This window comes from Anser cygnoides, chromosome 4, assembly GCF_040182565.1.
Source record: "Anser cygnoides isolate HZ-2024a breed goose chromosome 4, Taihu_goose_T2T_genome, whole genome shotgun sequence".
NCBI classification, from domain to species: Eukaryota; Metazoa; Chordata; class Aves; order Anseriformes; family Anatidae; genus Anser; species Anser cygnoides.
This window is the reverse complement of record NC_089876.1, coordinates 32,272,930-32,291,418: the sequence shown is the minus strand read 5'-3', so window position 1 is coordinate 32,291,418 and position 18,489 is coordinate 32,272,930. Positions and strand designations below refer to the sequence as shown.

The 18,489-nt window shown below is 40.3% G+C and overlaps 1 protein-coding gene across 8 annotated transcripts in view; it reads left to right on the top strand.

Annotated features, from left to right (window-relative positions):
• The window catches only part of PTPN13 (protein tyrosine phosphatase non-receptor type 13), a 129,708-nt gene that overhangs the window by 24,272 nt on the left and 86,947 nt on the right, over nucleotides 1-18,489 (top strand). For all 8 annotated transcript variants that reach the window (XR_010831397.1, XM_048074371.2, XM_048074372.2 and 5 more), the window contains 4 exons: nucleotides 7,539-7,708; nucleotides 12,236-12,301; nucleotides 14,700-14,885; nucleotides 17,621-17,714. Coding sequence is in view for 7 of the 8 variants with exons in the window: in XM_048074371.2 (XP_047930328.2) it covers nucleotides 7,539-7,708; nucleotides 12,236-12,301; nucleotides 14,700-14,885; nucleotides 17,621-17,714 (516 nt within the window). In the remaining variant the exon portion in view is untranslated. The remainder of the gene's footprint in view (nucleotides 1-7,538; nucleotides 7,709-12,235; nucleotides 12,302-14,699; nucleotides 14,886-17,620; nucleotides 17,715-18,489) is intronic.

The following is an 18,489-nucleotide window of genomic DNA, read 5'->3' as shown; positions in this document are numbered from 1 at the left end:
AAACGTGTGGGGCTGTCATCTCGTTCTATCTAGGCATCCATATGTATGAGTATTTAACTTGATTCAGGAAAAATCGCAAGTTCTCACTTTGAAAATGGCTATTGTTTTTGCCACATTACTATGCAAGAGATGTATCTTGATTATTGAGGGAAAATTCTGTTGTAATTTTGCATAGGATTGGCTTGAATGTATAATCTTGCTGAAACTGTAAATTGTTTTTTTTGTGTTTTTTTTTAAGATATGCTTTAGAAAATGTCTAGTCAGACACTAGATCTATCTCATACATGGATATATGTATGATCTCTGAATAGTTCACAGAACTCAAAAGAAGGCACATATTGGCAGAAACTTTCATACAGTACTTGATATCTGAACAAGATTTACTTAAGATCATAATCATGAAATTAAAGGGAAAGCTGGTGTCTTTCTTTTTCTCTGTTGCATCTCTATGGAAACCATTTTAAGACAGTGAGTTGGTGAGTCTGTGGGTGACTTGGACTAAAGAGCATCTTGAAAGATTACAGGTTCATACTTGAGAATCAACACCATGAGCTCCATCTTGAAGTCCACCTGAAAGAAGCCAGTACCCTAAATGCATAGCAGAGAAACTACTTAAGAAGTGTAGACTTAAAAGAAGTCTCCAGTGAAAACAGGAGCTCATCTGTTCTTAGCTTGAGTAGTGCAGAAGAGTTATAATTACTGTGAAGGCTTCAAGGAAGTGTTGAGAATGAGAACACAGGCAGCCCTCCTTTGGAGGGACAAGTACTGAAAGATGAGAGCACAAAATGGAAATCTGCCCCAGGACTTATGGTATATGCTTTTAAGGTAGGGGAGTGTTTGCCAGTCAAGACTGGCTAAGATGGCAGAAGTTTCTGGTCTTGCTTCCTATCAGTGAATACCAAAACACAGCTTCAGATAAAATCAGTGCCAGAAGATTCTGTCTCTTTTGGGATATGAAGGTGTTTTACTGAGTTGTTCTGCTAGTTCAGCAAACTATTTTCAGTCGCATGCTATTAATTAACCTGGGGTATAGCCCTGTGGTAAAATGCTCTTTAAAAGACACCTAAATGAAAGAGCTTTACAATGTAACAATGGTTGACAAAAACAACTTAATTCCTCCCAGCAAGATTAAGATAACCAGTCTTTAATGAAGATTTGGCTTTGCTAAGGAAAAAAAATATAGACATCTTGTTTGGTCATCTTGAATATCAGTTTCTGTGCTGGCTTGCAGAGATATGTTGCAGAGCAACACATGCATTTGAGAATGCAAAGCTTCCTGTGGGCTTTCTTGTCTGACTCAATTTCATTTGCTCTTTGTGGAGGACTTGCAGCATATGGAGGATCCTAGGGAAATCCTGCTTTCCAGTTAAATTTTAGACATACAGAGAGCACAAAAGAGCTGTTCAGTGGCAGAAGTCAGACTGGCAGTTTTTCAGAACTGACCAGCCACTCCTGGGCAGAGGGCAACACAGGCAAGCTCTGAGTTTTGGCAAGTTCACCACAGGCTTGACTCTGATCAGTCTCAGGGATGGTCTTTTCTTGCTCTTGTATCGCTCTGGATCCCCTGATAATGTTGTTTTGTAACTAGATCTAAGCTTTGATAAATATTTTCTATATTAAGTTTCTTTATTTTAAAGCAGCATCAACAACAAAAAACAGTTCAGCAGCATGGTCCAACTGTTTTGAAATCAGAAGGACAAAACGGCCATGGAAATTGCCGTCACTTAACTTGGCTTCTATTGGAAGCCTCCTACACCAGTCCAGCAACCACACACTTAAAGGAATTGCCAACCCAAGCAACCATTTATGTATTTATTTATTAAATCCTGGTAGAATTTTGAAGTTGGGAATTCTTGCTCTTGTTCCACCAACTGAGAAAGTGTTCTTCAATTCATTTGTTATTTAAACTAGTTTCAGGAAATTAGGGAAAATTGCTTAGGCAAGCCTCTGTGACAGATTTAGTGACTTGTTGATTTATACTTGTCTCTTGGTGCGTCTGTCTATTTATCCATCAAAGCACTGAATAAATAAGTACATAATAAAATTCCATGTTTTACATTCTTAATCACAGGTCACACCACGTCGAATTCAGTGACTGATCCATAGATGTGCATGTTTTTATGCTTATTTGTACTTACAGTTCTAAAAATTGTTGAACCCATTAAAATACTTAAAAATTTGATTGTAGTCATTGTAAGCAGTGAAAAATTAGATGGAAATGCCCAGTTGCTGATCACTGATTTAGAAGATCAACTCTGGTAGCTGTCTTGTCAGCATGTTATAAGCTGTTAAATGGAGGAGAAAGACAATCCAGTACTCCTGGTTGCAGTTCTGACATCAGTTGTAGTGAAGTTGAAATTAATCTGGAGGTTTGAAAACGCCGATACCAGACCTGCCCTTCTCTTACATCTGTTTAATTATCTGCAATAACTATTTTGTTGTTCAGAGGGTGTATCAGCTGTTTCAGACATGCTGTATCTTGCATTCAGTGCTGCATGAAGTCAAAGGAACAAGGCTTTGAAGTGAAGCATCTCAGAGGCGAGCATGTAGGTGCTGTGCTCTCCGGTGTTCAGAATAGTAAGCCAGGCATTCTTTTAATTTAAGAGGTTGAACTGGAGAGAGTTTATCAAAACTTCAAAGTGGGAAAGACTTGGTGGCTTAGGCCACTCCTGTGCTACAGTGTTTCCTGGGTTCTAAAAGTAGTCACACCTTGTGTTTCTAGAGAAATGTGTGTTCGGAGGGGGAGATGAGGAAGAGAAGTGGAGGAAACCTTTTTGATAATAGAAAGTCAGGCTGAGTGAAGACAGAACTACTGTACAGACTGGCTTTCTGCACAGAAATATAAACGGAGAATGATTTATGTTAAAAAAAAAAAAGGCGATACCATCTGCAAGTGCATGTGAGGAAAGACAGTTGTGTTTTTTGGGGACCTGTAAATCTTGTCAAGTCATGCCATTGCATCTGCTTAGCTTGGGTAAGTTTAATGAAAGGGAAAAAGGCAAAGTGAAACATGTTGATGGAAGCTGGTGGTGGGTTCCAGTAATCAGAGCTAGTTGGTTTTAGGGGGAAAAGGGCAGGGAATGGAGTCTTTTAGTTGACAGGAGAGAAGAGGCAATAAGAGGAAACAAATCCTCATTTTCCAGCAACCCCCTCGGAGGAAGGTGTTAGTACATTCTTTTTCGCCTTCACCAATAACTGTTGCAAAATGTTTTTTTTTCCACATTGTGCTAACATTTGATCCTTTAGTGGAGGAGGAGGAATGAGGCCAGACTTTTAGATTCGGCTGGGTTTCTGTTCTTCCCTAAGCAAGTCTTGCTTTTTACTTGCACTCTTTCTGGACCTCTGCAGGGTGTGCTTGAGGTGGTGGTAAGGCACGGCGTGCTGTTACCCTGAGCAGGGAGAGTCCTGGGAGTGACAGGGGTTTCCCAGAAACTAGTCATTCACGTTATTTCTTGCTCCAGTCCTCTGAGGAAAGAGTAACTTTCAGTACACCTCCCACTCTTCCCTGTGCTGCTGGTTTCCAGTGGTTGAATGTCGTGCCAAGGCTTTCTGCTCAGTCCCATCCTCCTGCATCTTGGTGATGGCTAGGGAGCAATGCAAAGAGGCAAATGCTGAGAATCCTGTGCGTGTATGTTTTGGGTTGTTGGGTGTTTTTTTGGTTTATTTGGGGTGTTGACTCTTTTAAGACATTTTTTGATGTCCTGAAAGGGTTGAAATGTTCATCATTTCCTACCATTTTTTGCTAATTGCTATGGCCTAAGGGAGAAAAAGTAGGAGAAATCGCAACTTTAAGAGCTTGAAGTCTACCTGTTGTTTAGGAATTCAGAGTTACCAGCCATCACTATTGTAAAATGGATCAGTTTTAAACTGCTGCCTGAACTCGCTCTCTCTTAGAATGTTTGTTTTTTGTTTTTTTCTTTGGCAACTTGCATCCTGTTAAACCATTTAAAGGTTTAGAAGTCTTTCTTTTATTTTCCAGATGCTATGTAGCTGAATAATCTTCCAGTTTTTACTGCCTTTAAAGCCAATTTACTCTTTTCCCTTCAAGTAGACCACACTATTTATCTGTGTCTTGGCACTGCTGGATAAACTGTGCTCTCACAAGTGTTTTGTTACCAAGCTGCATAGTTCGTGCATGAACTCAGAAGGCTGGCAGCACCAGCGCGGCTGAAAACATCCTGGATGTAAAACTGACTGGGAGCCATACGCTGACTTTTGCAGAGCTTTCAGAAAGATGGGCCCAACTCTCTTCTTATATCGTTTTCCCCAGTGTTTTGGGCAATAGATTTCCCTCACTGCTCTTAGAAATGTTTCTGAAAGCATAGAAGAGGAGAAGACATGAATGTTATCTCTGGAAAGGAGTTCCCGTTGTTTTGTTATGGTCCCTGGCTCTGTGATGCATTCTGTCTTTGTTACTTTTTTCTATGGCACAAACAGTGAAGTGGAAGAGTAGAGTAACTTTAAAATATTATTTTCAGGATAAATTTGCATTTGCAGGAGTTTTGAGGCAATTGATTTGATTTGTGACAGATGCTGCCTTAAGGAAGTAAATAGAGAATGATTTATTCTCATCACTTTTAAATGTAGATAGCAAGCTGTGATGTAGGCAGTATACTCCAGTATATGAGTTAAAAGCTACTAAAAGAGGAAGCTTTAAAAAAAGTGCCAACAAAAGAAGCTTTGCAAAAGCAGACCCTTTTCTAATCTTAGAATTAACTGTGTTCATTGCATGTTGCCTCAGGTCGTGAAGACTGTAGAGTGTAGATGGAAGTATTTTATGTGGGTCAATAAATTCAGCCTGCCCATCTGTAGGGGACAAGGGCATGCTCCACAGTAGGTTTAAACTGGTATTTGCAAGACTACGTGCGAAGAAGCGTGTTGATTTTAGTATTGTTAAAACTAAATCACATTGAGAGAAGGTGCCTGAAGAGGTAATCTTGTGTACCTCGTGCTGTGTGTCTGCTACGTGCTGCAGTAAAATCATCATCTTGTACACAATTGATGATTTTTCCTACTGTATCAAACAGGTATCTTTTCATGGGTGATACAAATGATGATAGGCTTAAATCTTTTTGAAGCTAGGGGTCAGTGGGGTCCCCGTCGGGAAGAAGGAAAGTATGTACTGCAGTCGAAGAACTGGTGATTAATGTCTGCATCAAGTTTTTCTCCTGGCCAAATACATTTCGTGTTGCTGAAGTAGCTCAGCAAATGGAATTCTTCAGTGATTTGGTTGTGCGTTTTTTTTTTCTTTTCACAGCTTGATGAATTCAGTATTTGGAAAAATAGTGACACTGGACAAGCTCTGGAAACAGAAATAAACTTGTACAACACTTGTTAGTTCACCCATGTGTTTTATTTACTTTGTCTTATACTGATGTTGGTAGGTTCAAGTACCATACATTGCTTTGTCTCTTGAGTTTATTTTAATATGATAGGAAAACCCTCTTGCTCCTGTGTATCCTCTCTGAATAAGAAGAGAAAGATCATCATGCAGGGTTTTATATTTGTATTTTGTATATTTTTTAGGGTAGGTTTTTTTTTGTTGTTGTTGCTTGCAGTGAAGTGTGCTGGTTTCCGTGGGCAGCTCAGCAGTTCTGTACAAGAGCTGAATTGATTTAGCCTATGTGATCAGAGCTGCCTTCTGCAGCAATTACTTGCTTTGGATCCAGAAGATGAAGGCAGAGCAACGAAGTATGTCCCCTTGAGGCAGGAAGACTGAGAGCTTCTCTTCTATGTCATAAAAAGTGAGGAGAAACCATTTCTGCAAGGTGAATTCTAAGCTTTTCATACGAGCTTTTAGCATAACACACTGATGAATTAGAAAAAGTGTAACAAACTTTATGTAACCAAATTGCTATAAAGAAAAAAAACATGAGTCACAGGGTAACAAAACAGCATATATCCTATGCTTTTTTTGGCTTGGGTTTATAAATACAGTATTTTCAAGTTACTATTGAGTGGGGACTTCTCTGTTCACATGGAAGCTCTAAAAACTTTCAGAAAAAGTCTAAGTACAAACATTTTGAAGTGAAAAGCACAAGTTTTTACAGGTCCACTTACTAATCGCTCTCAGGTGTTTAAACTTGAAATAATTAATTCAAGTAGAGTATGCAGAATCTTCTAGAATGTTTGTTGCCCTCAGTGGTTCCTTTTCCTTTGTAAGGGAAAATTCTGTTGAGGGTTTTAAAGAGTGTTTGTAACACTGAGTGTGCTAGTCTTAGGTTGAAAAAAGTATTAGTGGCTTCTCTATTAAATTATTTTTTCTGCATGCACTGGTGTAGGAGGGGAAGCTTTGAGCTGCAGGAATTCAAAATTGGACATTTTTCTGGATAATTGTGCTAGCCAATTAATAATACAGTTCTGCTTCCCACGTCAGAGAATATGGGACGCCTAGAAGCAATTCCTTGGCTCTTTTTGGAGGAAGGGGAATAGAAGGAATGGAAGGATGTTTGCTAGATCCTTTTACATCTGATACCTGCATGCAGTAATTTAAAACGTTTCCTAGGAGATTAGAAATATTCTAGATTACAAGATAGTTGAACAGCCTGGGCACCAGCACTGTAGGAGCATCCTGAGCTGATAGGAGAGTGGAAAATGTTGTTAGTGGTGGTGCTGAAGTAGGAAACAATTGTTCTGCTGTTGTTGCTTGTTATGTAGAGGAGGAGGACCGACCTGTCCATCAAATGTGGGTTTCCTCAACTCTTTGAAACAGAGTTAATTTTTATTTTTACAGCGTTAAAAGCTTGTGCCTCCTTCAGTGAAAGTGAGCTATATTACTGTTAGAAACGTAGAAAAAATCTTTTAACTCCAGAAAATGGAAAAGGAAAGTGTTCTTTGCTCTAATTTCAGTTTGTTCTGCTGTTCTAAACTAAGATTTGAAAGGAGGATCTTACAAAGGGATTGTGTTTATTCTTTGCCCGCTTCCGCTGCTGTCTCAATTTTTTTTTTCTTATTTTTCAGTTCTGAAAATACTTTTTTCTTTGGGCTGGATCCAACTGTAATGTCCCAAGACTTCTCTGCTTGTCCCAGTCCTATCAGCTAGTCTTAATATGGAGTATTCCTTTTCTCTGCTAACCTTGTCTTCCCTCTTCAGATCATTGCTGCTACAACAGTGCTATTAAGATAGCAGTTAACTCTGTTCTTAATGCAGGATCTCACCTTAATGACATGCATCCTATAGCATTTCATAGAATCAGAATTATAGAATTTGATCATTTTAGTTGTCAGCTGTGTTTCAGACATGAAATAACCTGAGGACAGGAGATCCGTGACATTTTAGCGAGCTCCTCATGACCTTGGTGATATGAATAATGGCACAGAACTAAAGAAAAAAAAAAAGAAAAAAAAAGAAAAAAAGAGATATTACTCTTTAGTGTGATGAAAATTGGGGTTACTATTGTGGTTATGAACCGTCACAGGTGGAAAAGGAAGCATTTTGATATTCAATTTGTCTTTGAGCTAATAAAATTACATCAAGGAATGCCACAGAACAATTTTATGTTAATTTGGGGCTTTTTCTTTTCTTCTTTCAAATACAGCTGATCCTACTGCTCTGGGATTCATCATTTCTCCATGGTCTCTCCTGTTGCTTCCATCTGGCAGCGTATCGTTTACTGACGACAATGTGTCCCAACAAGATCTGCGAGCATTCACGGCTCCAGAGGTTCTGCAGAACCAGTCTCTGTCATCTCTCTCAGACGTGGAAAAGGTACGATACCTCTCCCATGGCAGAGAGCAGCTGCCTTTTCCTGTTGATGAGTTCACAAAATGGCTTTAAGCTGACCTTTTTGTCTCTGCAGTATTCTTGATTTCTTTGCTTGATTGTTGATTTATTTTGTGAATGCAAGAATCAGATTCAGCAAAGCAGGATACAACTGCCAAGCTCTGCAGTCATAGTATTGGAATTGTTTATCTTGTTTCAGGAGAGACAACATTGTTGAAGATAGTAATGTTGTCTCTAATGTAATCTCTGAAGTTAACATGCAATACAGGCCTTGAAAAACATCAGAAAAAAACATTCTGAATGGCACATTTGTGACATTCTTCAGAATTGATTGTGTTCTTTGTTCCATGCCGGGATTCATTCAGTATGGTACTTTTTTCTATTTGAAAAAAATAGAGAGCAGTTAATATTTAAAGCCACATTGTGATGTTTCTTTATCTTCAGGAAAGAGATCATCAGAAGGACCTCTGGCTTGTAAACTTGAGCAGGCAGCATATCAATAAACAATGACCAAATACTGGCATTCAGCACATACACACTTCTGATTAATCCTCTCTGATTACAGATGTGCAAATTTATTTCATGATAGCAATATAACTGCTTGCTGCAGGGTGATGACAAAATCAAGCCTCTCCACTGCAGCAGTTGTGTTGCTTTTTGTATTGGGAAACAATTGTGTGTGGAAATGTACAAGCTTTGGCTTTACATAAGCAAATTCTTCACACAGTCACCTATAAACTAAATAAAACCCTTTAGCTTGCGGTGTTCCGTCTTGGCATTAGGTTGAAGCTTCAAGCTTTGGGCTTAGGATAAATTAACCTGGTTTGTGAATTAACTCTGCTTAATTTCTGCAAGTGTATTGTCCACACTGGCAGGTGAAAAAGGAACTGTTGCAATACCCTGAGATGGTAAAAACACTTGAAAAAAATGAGCTGCTCCCATTCTTGTTCCCAGTTTAAAGCCTGGCAGATAAATCACAGAGCTGTGCCCCCAGTGTGGTATTCATGTCTGGGTGCTTCCAAGATATCGATCCTGTAGGGCTATTTGCTTGCTTGTATGGCAGGGAAAAACTACCTAGAACAAGGAAAGGAGGTTAATCTTCACTGTAGAGACACTGGTGAAGCACTCCAATAATGGTAAAACAATATCAAACATCTCACTTGGGGAATAACCTAGCAAAACTAACAAATTTTACTCCTGGCATAAAATTGCAACTCTAAATAGCAATCTCTTTTCATTTCTTCCCATTTTATTGTATAAACACTTGAGTCTTATCATGGCTTTATTATTTGGAGATATTAGAGCTGATAAATAACTGGTCTGTGCATCCTTTTTTCTGCTCGTTTCCCTTCACGTTAGCAACATACTGTGCGTTGGAGTGTACGCTGTTTATTTGTTGTGACTTCATGTTTCTTAGGTCTTGTTTTGCACATGCTGACTTAATTTGAAACCCATTTAAACCTCTTTTTTGTTGTTCTGTTGCATCTCAGCATAGTTTGCTAGACTCATCTCATGGAAATCTTTGGTGTTTTCCTCTTTTGGTTCTTGTTCTGAAATCAGGCCCTGTCTGCAAGTTGGGCTTTCTTGTTGCCTTGTTTCTTCTGGCCTCTGATCAGCCAACAACAGAGTCGCATTCAGCTCTTCAGCTATGACTTCACTTGCTAGCCGAATGGAACAGTGTATTCAGTGATAACTGTTGGACAAAATGATAGTCACTCAGTGAATACCCTTTTGGTTCTTTCAAGACACTCGGTCAAATTGAATACAAACCAAGCCTGATATAATTGCAAGCCAATTGGAAATGCAGTTAGCAAACCATTTGAAGTTATAATAAGAGACGAATCTGGGAATTGAATTTGGCATTGATTTATATATTGTGGAAATTATTACAAGTATTGTAAAATGAAGATGAACTCAATTTTTTTGAGTAAATGCTTTAATTTTTAAGGGTGCATGTGACGTTCTTCAGTCAAAGATTGCTTCTTCTGGAGAGACAGATGAGTGTTTTCCATTAGTACTGCACAGAACCACCTATTATTTATGGATCGTTTGAAATTACCAAATTCCTGTTTTGTTTTTTTTTTTTACAATACAGTTTTTCAGGAGATCATCTTTGCCTAGTTTGTCATGCATGCATTGTCTCGGGTAAGGAACTTGATGTAATGCTGCACAAATGTCAGTTAGCCATAATCTTGTAAACAGGCTGGTGTAGGATTTCATGTCCCCCACACCCTGACTTTCTGTCCCGAGCTAAGGCTGTCAGACCATAATAAGCAGTTAGAAATTTGTTAGAGGAAATGCCAAACGCCAGTCGAGCAGCAATATTGTTATTGATCTGGTTCTGAAGAGAAACTGTATGAAATAGGAGGGAGTTACAGGATATAATGCATGCAGGTATTACTTGACAATCCAAAAGGGTATGTAGGTATGTAGCAGATAGATTTTTGTCTTATGTGTAGTAGTGGCTTGCAAGCAACTACACAATGCTGTACTTACGAAGCCTCCAAGTTCACTTAAAACTTGAAATACGATGGAGTACCACATCATAGACTATTAAACTTATTTTTTTTTTGTGAAAGCTGGTTTCGGATAGGCTAGTAGGGTAGCATCTTTTGTAGTAGTGACAGTCTTTGTTTTGAGGTCTTATAGGTTGTGCTGTAGTGTTTTTGCTGAGGATGCTGCTGAGGATGACATGCTTCTCAGTTTTAGAACAGAATAAAGCCACGGTGACATTCTCCCTTCTGAGCAAGAAGTTCTCTGTGGTTCTGCTCCGGCTTCCTCACAAAAATGCCATGTCTCTGTTTTCCTCTACCTGCGTAACCTTCTTGCACGCTTATCTGAATGCATGAACTGGTCCCGTTCCCATCCTCAGTGTTTGTTCGCCAGCTGGACTGAAGCGTGCCAGTGAGGAATCTGCGAATCGCTGCTGCGTGCTGGTGGAGGCCGTTCTGTCCTGCTGTGACTCTCAGGCCGTGCTATAAAGGCCGGCCAAGTGATCTGAGTGGCAGAAGCTTAAGGTTGGAGTGCTTCTCGGAGTGTGTTCATTTCCAGTGTTGTCTGAATAAAGCCCATTGAATTTAAGAGAGCAATTTTTAATAATAGGTTACTTCTACGTGTATTTAGTAATTACTTCCTTACCCTGTCCCAAAGCAGTGTATTGCTTTTCTGAATACATAAAACAGAAAACGTTTCCTTATTACATGAGAAATGTAAACATACATTATACTTGTGTTCTTGGCTAAAAGTCTGCACAGCGCAGTAATGTTAGTTAGGCCATTATCATGTAGTAGTTATGAAAGACATTATAATGTCTTTCAAGCGGTCTGATCTAAACAGGAAGACATTTTGGCATCACCCTCTGAGTCTTTGTGAACACATTTTGTACGTTAAGAGACTTCTCAGTGCAGAGATAAATTCTCATGTACAACCTTAAGCTAGTACTAGACACATAATTTCTAACAATTCTACATACTGAGTTTGGGAAGAAGAAAATGAGCATCACACTGGTTCTGTTCACTCCACTACCTTTGTCCAGTCGATTTACTTGGAACTTTTTAAAACCTGTATATGAAGTTCCAGAGCCTGAACAGATCTTGTCAATATACCTAGGACTTAAGTAAGATGTTTTGCTTTTAGTTGGCAAGGAGGTTGCCTTAAATGAATCATCCCTAACTTATCACTGTCCCTGTAACTGTTGTTCATGGTCTGCACAATAATTTAATCAGCTGCTTGCTTGAAGTTACACAGATATTACTAATAACCTGGTAGAGAGTCATCACTAGTGTATGCTACTTGCATAGTCCAGAAAAACCATTTTTTGTTTTTATTTTTTTACTGCTGTTCCTTAGCTGTATTGTTATTTTCACAGTGACCTGTTTGGACTGTGTGTATTTGTAGTCTGAAATCTGCAATATTTGAAGATTGTGTTCCATGTCCTGAAGGATTTAATATGTTCAAGATGTATATTAATATCATTGCTGTTGATATTAACTGTTAATTATGAATGTAACGATTAATGCCTTTGTGCCTTAAAATACAAATGATAGGTTAAGGTGACTGCTTTATGCATTAATGCTTTTGTGTTCATTACATTTTTTCCTTTGATCCCAGTCCTAGTAATTTCTTGACAGTAGTAGCCAGCTGATGGAGTCCTGCTAAAGCCTGCCTTGCCTTCAGACTAAAGGTTTCAGGAGCTTTAGATACCACCATGCAGTCTGTTCCCCTGCGCCGCTGCTGACACAGATACGTGTGATTCTGCCTTCCTTAGGAGATGAACATGTGAAGCTAAACAGCGAGGCCAGAGGCACTGATTAGATACAGTACCTTTTGTTGCAGTAGGATTTACTTCTCTAGCTCTCAGGCAAAAGAAAATAAAATATCTGAAATACAGATGAGCTTAACTGCCAAGAAAGTATATAGGCAAAGTGACACTAGGTTAGTTGCTCTGCTTTGAAGGTGCTTTGCATTTCCTGTGCTGTTCTGAGTTGATAAATGTCTTGTGTTTTATTATAGGTGCATATTTATTCTCTTGGTATGACACTCTTCTGGGGAGCTGACCATGAAGTACCTCAAAGCCAAGTAAGTTTGAATTTGGTTTTGTTTAATATCACGGTCTCAGACTTGGTAGTGTGACCACTTCAACATGTGAATTAACATGACACGATGTCCTCGTGGGACGCAGAAGAGTGTGGCTTCCTTGCTCTACTTGGAGCTTTTCCCCGTGGTGTGTAAGACTATTGTTGTTAGCTTGCAGAACGAAGGTGCTGATAGAATGTCTGTCAGTTTCCATGTAGGTATATCTGGGCTAGTCTATCCTGTAGTGTCACAGGCGGAAAAACAGCAGTTAATGCTGCTGAAAAATACTTGTTTTGTTTTAGGCTTATGTATAAAAATAAACATTTAAGTAACATTGTTGATTTACTCATAATAAAGCAGCTTGTGATCTCTGCTGCTGTAATTTCAGTGAGTCTGGAATTGTCACGTGCCAATACTTGCCTTGCACAATGGCCAAGAAAAAGGGTATGAATTGCTTGGAAGAGGGAGTAGACTTGCTACTGACTTGTCAGCCACTGCAGACACAGTCGCAGACTGCTTAGAGCTGAATGTTATTGCTCAAGAGGTTATCTCCCACACCCAGCAGAACGCCTTCACTTAGTTGTGGAAAGAGTCTGGAATGCCTAATTCGTCATCTGGCTGGGTGCTCCCACCTGCTCCCAGCTCAACTGCTTGAAGGCACTATCTAAAAGGGTGAAAAGTAGGTGAAATGCACAGAGAGCATTTAATGAGAGACTTGGCGTTGAGGGATTTGACAGAGCATTGTGCAGCTCGGGGAGCTGAGCTATTTCTGTTTCGTGTTTTGGTTCAGTCCTATTTATTGGCGTTATGTTTAAGGGTAAGGAAGGAAATTTTGAAAGGCTTTGGGAGCTGAAGTGCTCGGTTTCTAAAATTTTCTGTACCAGAGTAGTAGTTGGGTTCTAAGTCCTCCTGCTTTGGAAATAGCTTCCTGAATGCAGAAGTCACAAAATTTGATGCTGACAGTTATAGGGATACTTCTTGGTAGTCTACCATGTCTGTCCCCCAAACTCCACTGTTTTCTTGGACAGTTATCCCCCTTCTTTGCTCACCTGCCTTGTAAGGGATGAAGGGAGCAGTAGCAGGAGAATGGCTTGAGATAGGTGTTCAGCAGAAGGTAGGTAGGAATGAATTTTCTTCCATGTTTTTGTTCCTTCCTTTAGTATTAGATTGTAGCAACAGTTTTATAGTAATGCAGCAAGAAGAAGTGCTTTCTCAATGCTTTCTCTCGCTCAGTGTTTTTCCAAAGTGTGGTGTGGTATGTCTGGAAAGAAAGGGGGAGCAGAAGTACAGAATTTTCCACCAAATGTTCTGGTGCTCTGACCTGTGGAGGTAGTAGAGGCAAAAGGACAGGCTGTGTATGGCATAACTTTTAAGTGTTAGTTTGTATGTGTGGAATTTCACTGTATTTTATTTGTCTGCATTTGTTGGTTGATGGGCTGCTTCTCTGCTGGGAATTTGGTTGAACTGCAAGAATGATTTGTATGATTTGGGAGAAGAAGTGCTGGAAAAATAGGTGGGAAAAGCCTATGTTAGTTATACCAGGGTGATCCAAAAGAGTTATTTATGGCACCATTTAAAAAATAAATCAGGAGCACTAACACAGGAAAGGTGGGAAGATTATGTCTTAAAATGCTCTATGTCAAAAAGCACACGACAGAGCTTGTGCTTTGTAGATAACCCCCCGCGATGGGACAGTTGCACAGGGGGAAGCTGAGTCCTCAAGTACTGGTGGCTCCTGAGAACAGGTGTTATCTCTGACCATTGCGCACCCTGTGGAGTTGTATTCCACTGGCAGTGTGCTGGATTAACTGGTTGGGGAGAGGATAATCAAACCTAGATTGTTCTCCACCATATGTTTGTTTTTTTGACCAGTGGCTTTGCTGCTTGAGACCTTACTTCTTTATTGATAATGTTTGGTGGTGGCACTGGACTTTGGAAATGCTGACCCAGCTGGAGTGAAAAAATATCCAAGTGTGGAATTAGAGAAAAGTAGTGTGGCAGACAGAGTCTTACAGAATGATTGTAATGAGGACTGAATTTTATGACATCGTGACTGGCAGAGTGTTTAAAAACAGCAAAGACCTTTAAGCAAAACCCTTTCACTGGTAATTAAGCCCTTGAGAAAGGAAAGTGGCAGTGTCCTGATGGTACAGATCAGGCAGCTTGTAGGGACCATACAGTTGTAGGAGCCAAATCTAGATCCTGGCTGATTGTCCAATGACTGTAACTGCAACTTCTTACCACCTAGATGGTGACTTCCACATTGGCACTCATTTGATGTAGGCAATAAGCCTCATGAATAGTCATTTTATTACGTTGAATGTCTTTTGTTTGTATGTGTGTGCTGCAGGTGACAATTAAAATTGATTCTCACCTCCCTCCCATTTTTGTTTGTCATTAGCCTATCAAACTTGGAGAGCATCTCAACAGCATACTCCTCGGCATGTGTGAAGATGTCATTTATGCCCGTGTATCTGTACGGACCGTTCTGGATGCCTGCAGTGCCCACATACGGAACAGCAACTGTGCCCCTTCTTTTTCATACGTGAAACAGTTAGTCAGACTGGTTCTGGGAAGCCTGTCTGGGGTAAGTCTTCGTACGCATCTGAGGGTTAAGGGAGATCAGCAGGAAGAGAGCTAAGTTGCTAAATCAGAGTCATTGTGCAGTCATTCTTCCTCTTGTTTGACCATGTTGCAGTTGTGATAAGGGGGATTGTTGAAAGGGAAAAACTCTGAAATTGTAGGAAGAGAGTTGTTCTCCTCTTGGTAACAGTTTGTGCACTCGACAATTCTTCCTGGAATAAAGATTTAAGCTGCTGTTGCTGAGGAAGATAGTTTTCTGAAATGGTTATCCTCTTTGGAGGAGAAGTAGGAAAAAACATAAGCTCTGGGGGCAAACATTAGACCTATTCCTACTTGAAATGCTGCAAAAATGGTGGCTGTGGTGTTTCTGTTTTATAAGTGTTCTTGACTTTGGGACAGTCAATGATTATCTGGAAGAAGGACTTCTTAGTCAGTGTGCCAGTTCTCTTGCACTTCTCCTCAGCTCCTGGATAGATAGGATTTTGTGGAGGACTTTATTGTCTAATGATGAGAAATGCCTTGAACTCTTGTAAGAAGTGAAGCATGCTACATGAAATCATCCTGCAGAGTTACTATTCCTGACAGGCATCCTCTGCCTTCACCTAAACCATCACAACGTAGCCACAGATTAGTCAAATGACTTCAGGCTCTGAATTCCAAGGAAGGCCATAAATTGTCAATATTGTTAAGATTGTTCTTTTGTCAGTGCTTCCTTTTCCTTGTGTTCTGTTCATAATTCTAACAAATGCCAAGGAGTATGTTTTTGCTAGAGTGATATGCAGTGGTGATCTTGAGTTTTATCCTGTTCTATACTGTTGAAACTCTATCTCGTAGAGGTTACACAAATGTAAAAAACTGGTGTCTAGAGACATAGCACTGTAATTACAAGAAAAGTATTTGAGTTGATAGTACTGTCATTTAACAATTTGTTTTATTATTTAATAGTTACTTAGGCTCTTTATAAATCTGGTTTGGAAGTTCTTGCATGATGTTACAGGTCCCTGTGTTTGTCCAATGTTCAGCAGAAGCTGTCTGTGACAGGGCTCTAGAAGCAGCGCTGTCGGAGTTCCAGATTTGTCTAATGTGTGAGGTTATGTCTGTCAATCCGGTTTGCTCCTCGCTGTTAAGTCTGTCAGTCCAGTGCTCCTCCCTGCAATGTCCAAACTCTTGTGCAGCTGCCAAATGGATCTGGCTTGTGATTCAGTGAAATGAAAGCCTTCAAGGCCTTAATCACTGAAGCTACTAAAGTGAAGATCTAAATCTTAAATCAGGCCATGAGCTATAGAAACAGCCAGTGTGGAGAATTGAGTCATTCATTTTCAGATTCTTAATGGCCCTTTTTGCTTAGCAAATTTTCTGCTTTTCTGCTCATCTTGTCTTTGTCACCAGGCTTGCAAAGGGTCTCCACAGTTAGTGTGACAAACTGACTGGCCTGGCCAGCCAAGGACAGCAGTGGTGGTCCTAAATGCACGTGCTGAATCTAGCTGCTGGGTTCCCGTACTGTGCCAAGTACGGAAGGCAAGGACCAAGGAGCAGGACTGCTAGACGTTATCCAGCGTTGAAGCTTTGCTAATATTCTAATTTTCCTCTGGCAGAAGTATGTCTTAATCTAAGTCGAGGCTTTACAGTTGAGTAGAGCCATGTGTTGACAGAACAACAGCAACATAGCTGTGCTTCTGGGTTTTTCTGCGCCTTAGTTAGCCCTCCATGCTGGTTTTAACATTTTAACTCTGTATGTGTCCTTGAATTTCAGTTTAATAAGAAACGCACGTAAAGCTGTTTTTTCAGAACCAGAGTAAACTTTAGTGTGCCTCTGATCCTGCCTGGGCTTTTCAAAGGTTGGAGGAGCCTGACCTCTGCAATAGGTCCTTGGGTGATATGTGAAGCACAGTGAGAGATCCTCTTGCATCTTTTCACTTGATGTTAATATCCTTTGTAAGGGGCAATACAGCGTAGGACTGATTGAACCTGTTTCATGTTGAGTTGCACAGTAACTGTGTTGGATAAAGCTCTTTGATGTCTCCATCCCACCTCCCAGCTAAGCCACTGTCTAGGTTGGGCTGATTGCCACCATATCAAAACACCTCAATGAGAAGTCTTTGTTACAGGAAATAAGCTTTTTTTTTTTTTTTAATGAATGATTGATTGTGTATGTAAAAATCACTTCTTTGGAGAAGTGGTGTTTAAAAAAAAAAAAGCTAAAAATTAGTAATAAGAACAGTGAATTTTGGAATACAAAAAGAACGTGCCTGTGGGGATAAATGTAACTTCTCACAAGTGCATAAGGTATTACATACAAAATAAGTTGCTTGAGTTATCAACCAAAACCTCTCAGGTACGAGACAGTTCTCTTGACTCTGTAGAGGACACATCAGGCTAATCACAAGTTCCAGTCATGTTGCAACCATGGAACACAAGGTTTTCAAGTGGTGCTGTCTCTGGAGTTTGCAGGGATGGATGTATTTAAGTTTCACAGTTGTGAACTTAATTCATACTTACTAGAAAAAAGTCAACCAGTTGTGTGCTAAAAATCCTGCCCTGAGTATTCAGATGTCAGTACTACAGGGGATGGTCTCGCTGGTGAAACCATTTTTTCTTTTGAAACATTTGAGCCTGTACTCCGAACTTGAACTTTAATGTTCAATGCTACCTTGTGTTGTGCGTTATTTAATGGACGCTAGTTTAATGTTACTATGAGTTCTTTCAGTACGTAACTAGGCGTCATTGCCTGTTTTGCAGATGGATCAACTTGCTTGCAATGGAGATAAAAAATTGCAGCCAGACAGGAGCCAGGCTATTCGGGAGAGGCTGAGGGGGAAAGGACTTCCCACAGGTAAGTGCTTCCTTGCAGGGAGGGTCATGGCAATAACAGTCCTGTGGGAGACCACATTTGCGGGGTAGATTTTGCAGCCAAAGAAGCTGAGTATTGGAGCCCTTGCTCACGGTAACAGAGCCCTGTTGGTAGTTCCATGTCTAATAAAGCACAGACAATGTCAACAAGAGAAAAATTGTTTCTAGAAAATACACGTCTTTTTCTGGTTCTGTTCCTGATGCTAGGAACAAGGTGGCCAGAAGTTTTATTTCAGGGGAGGAGAAGTTTCAGGCAACTGGAGGAAAAGGAAGCGGCTTCTCTTAGTTCCTTCATTTCTGTGGGCCCTGCTTTACCTCACTGTAACGCTCCTTGCATACAGCCGCTTGCTTGCCTTCTCAGGCAGCTCAGGGCTCTTCTCCCTGCACACAAAGCTTCTTGGTACCCCCTCTTTTTCCCTTAGCAGAGGTGGTGTGTGTTTGTCACAGTTCTGCTGTGCTTTGGCAGTGTGAGGTGGACGTGGAAACAAGGTAAGGTTGTAAAGCTGCGTTAGGGAGGTTAGGAAAGAGGAAAAGGGGGAGGGAGGGAAACGGCCCTTTTTGGGGACACACTGCCATTGTTGCCAGCGTGAAGTAAAAGGGATTAGGTGATGTGGGACAACAGCCAATTGCTGGCCAAGACTTTTTTAGATGTTTCTGTTCAAGGTCTGTGGCAGCATGACCTCTGTGCTAGGCTTTTCAGACAAGAGTAGGTGTTCTTCCAAATGACCAATCTCATCTTTTTTTCTGGAAGAGTTGTG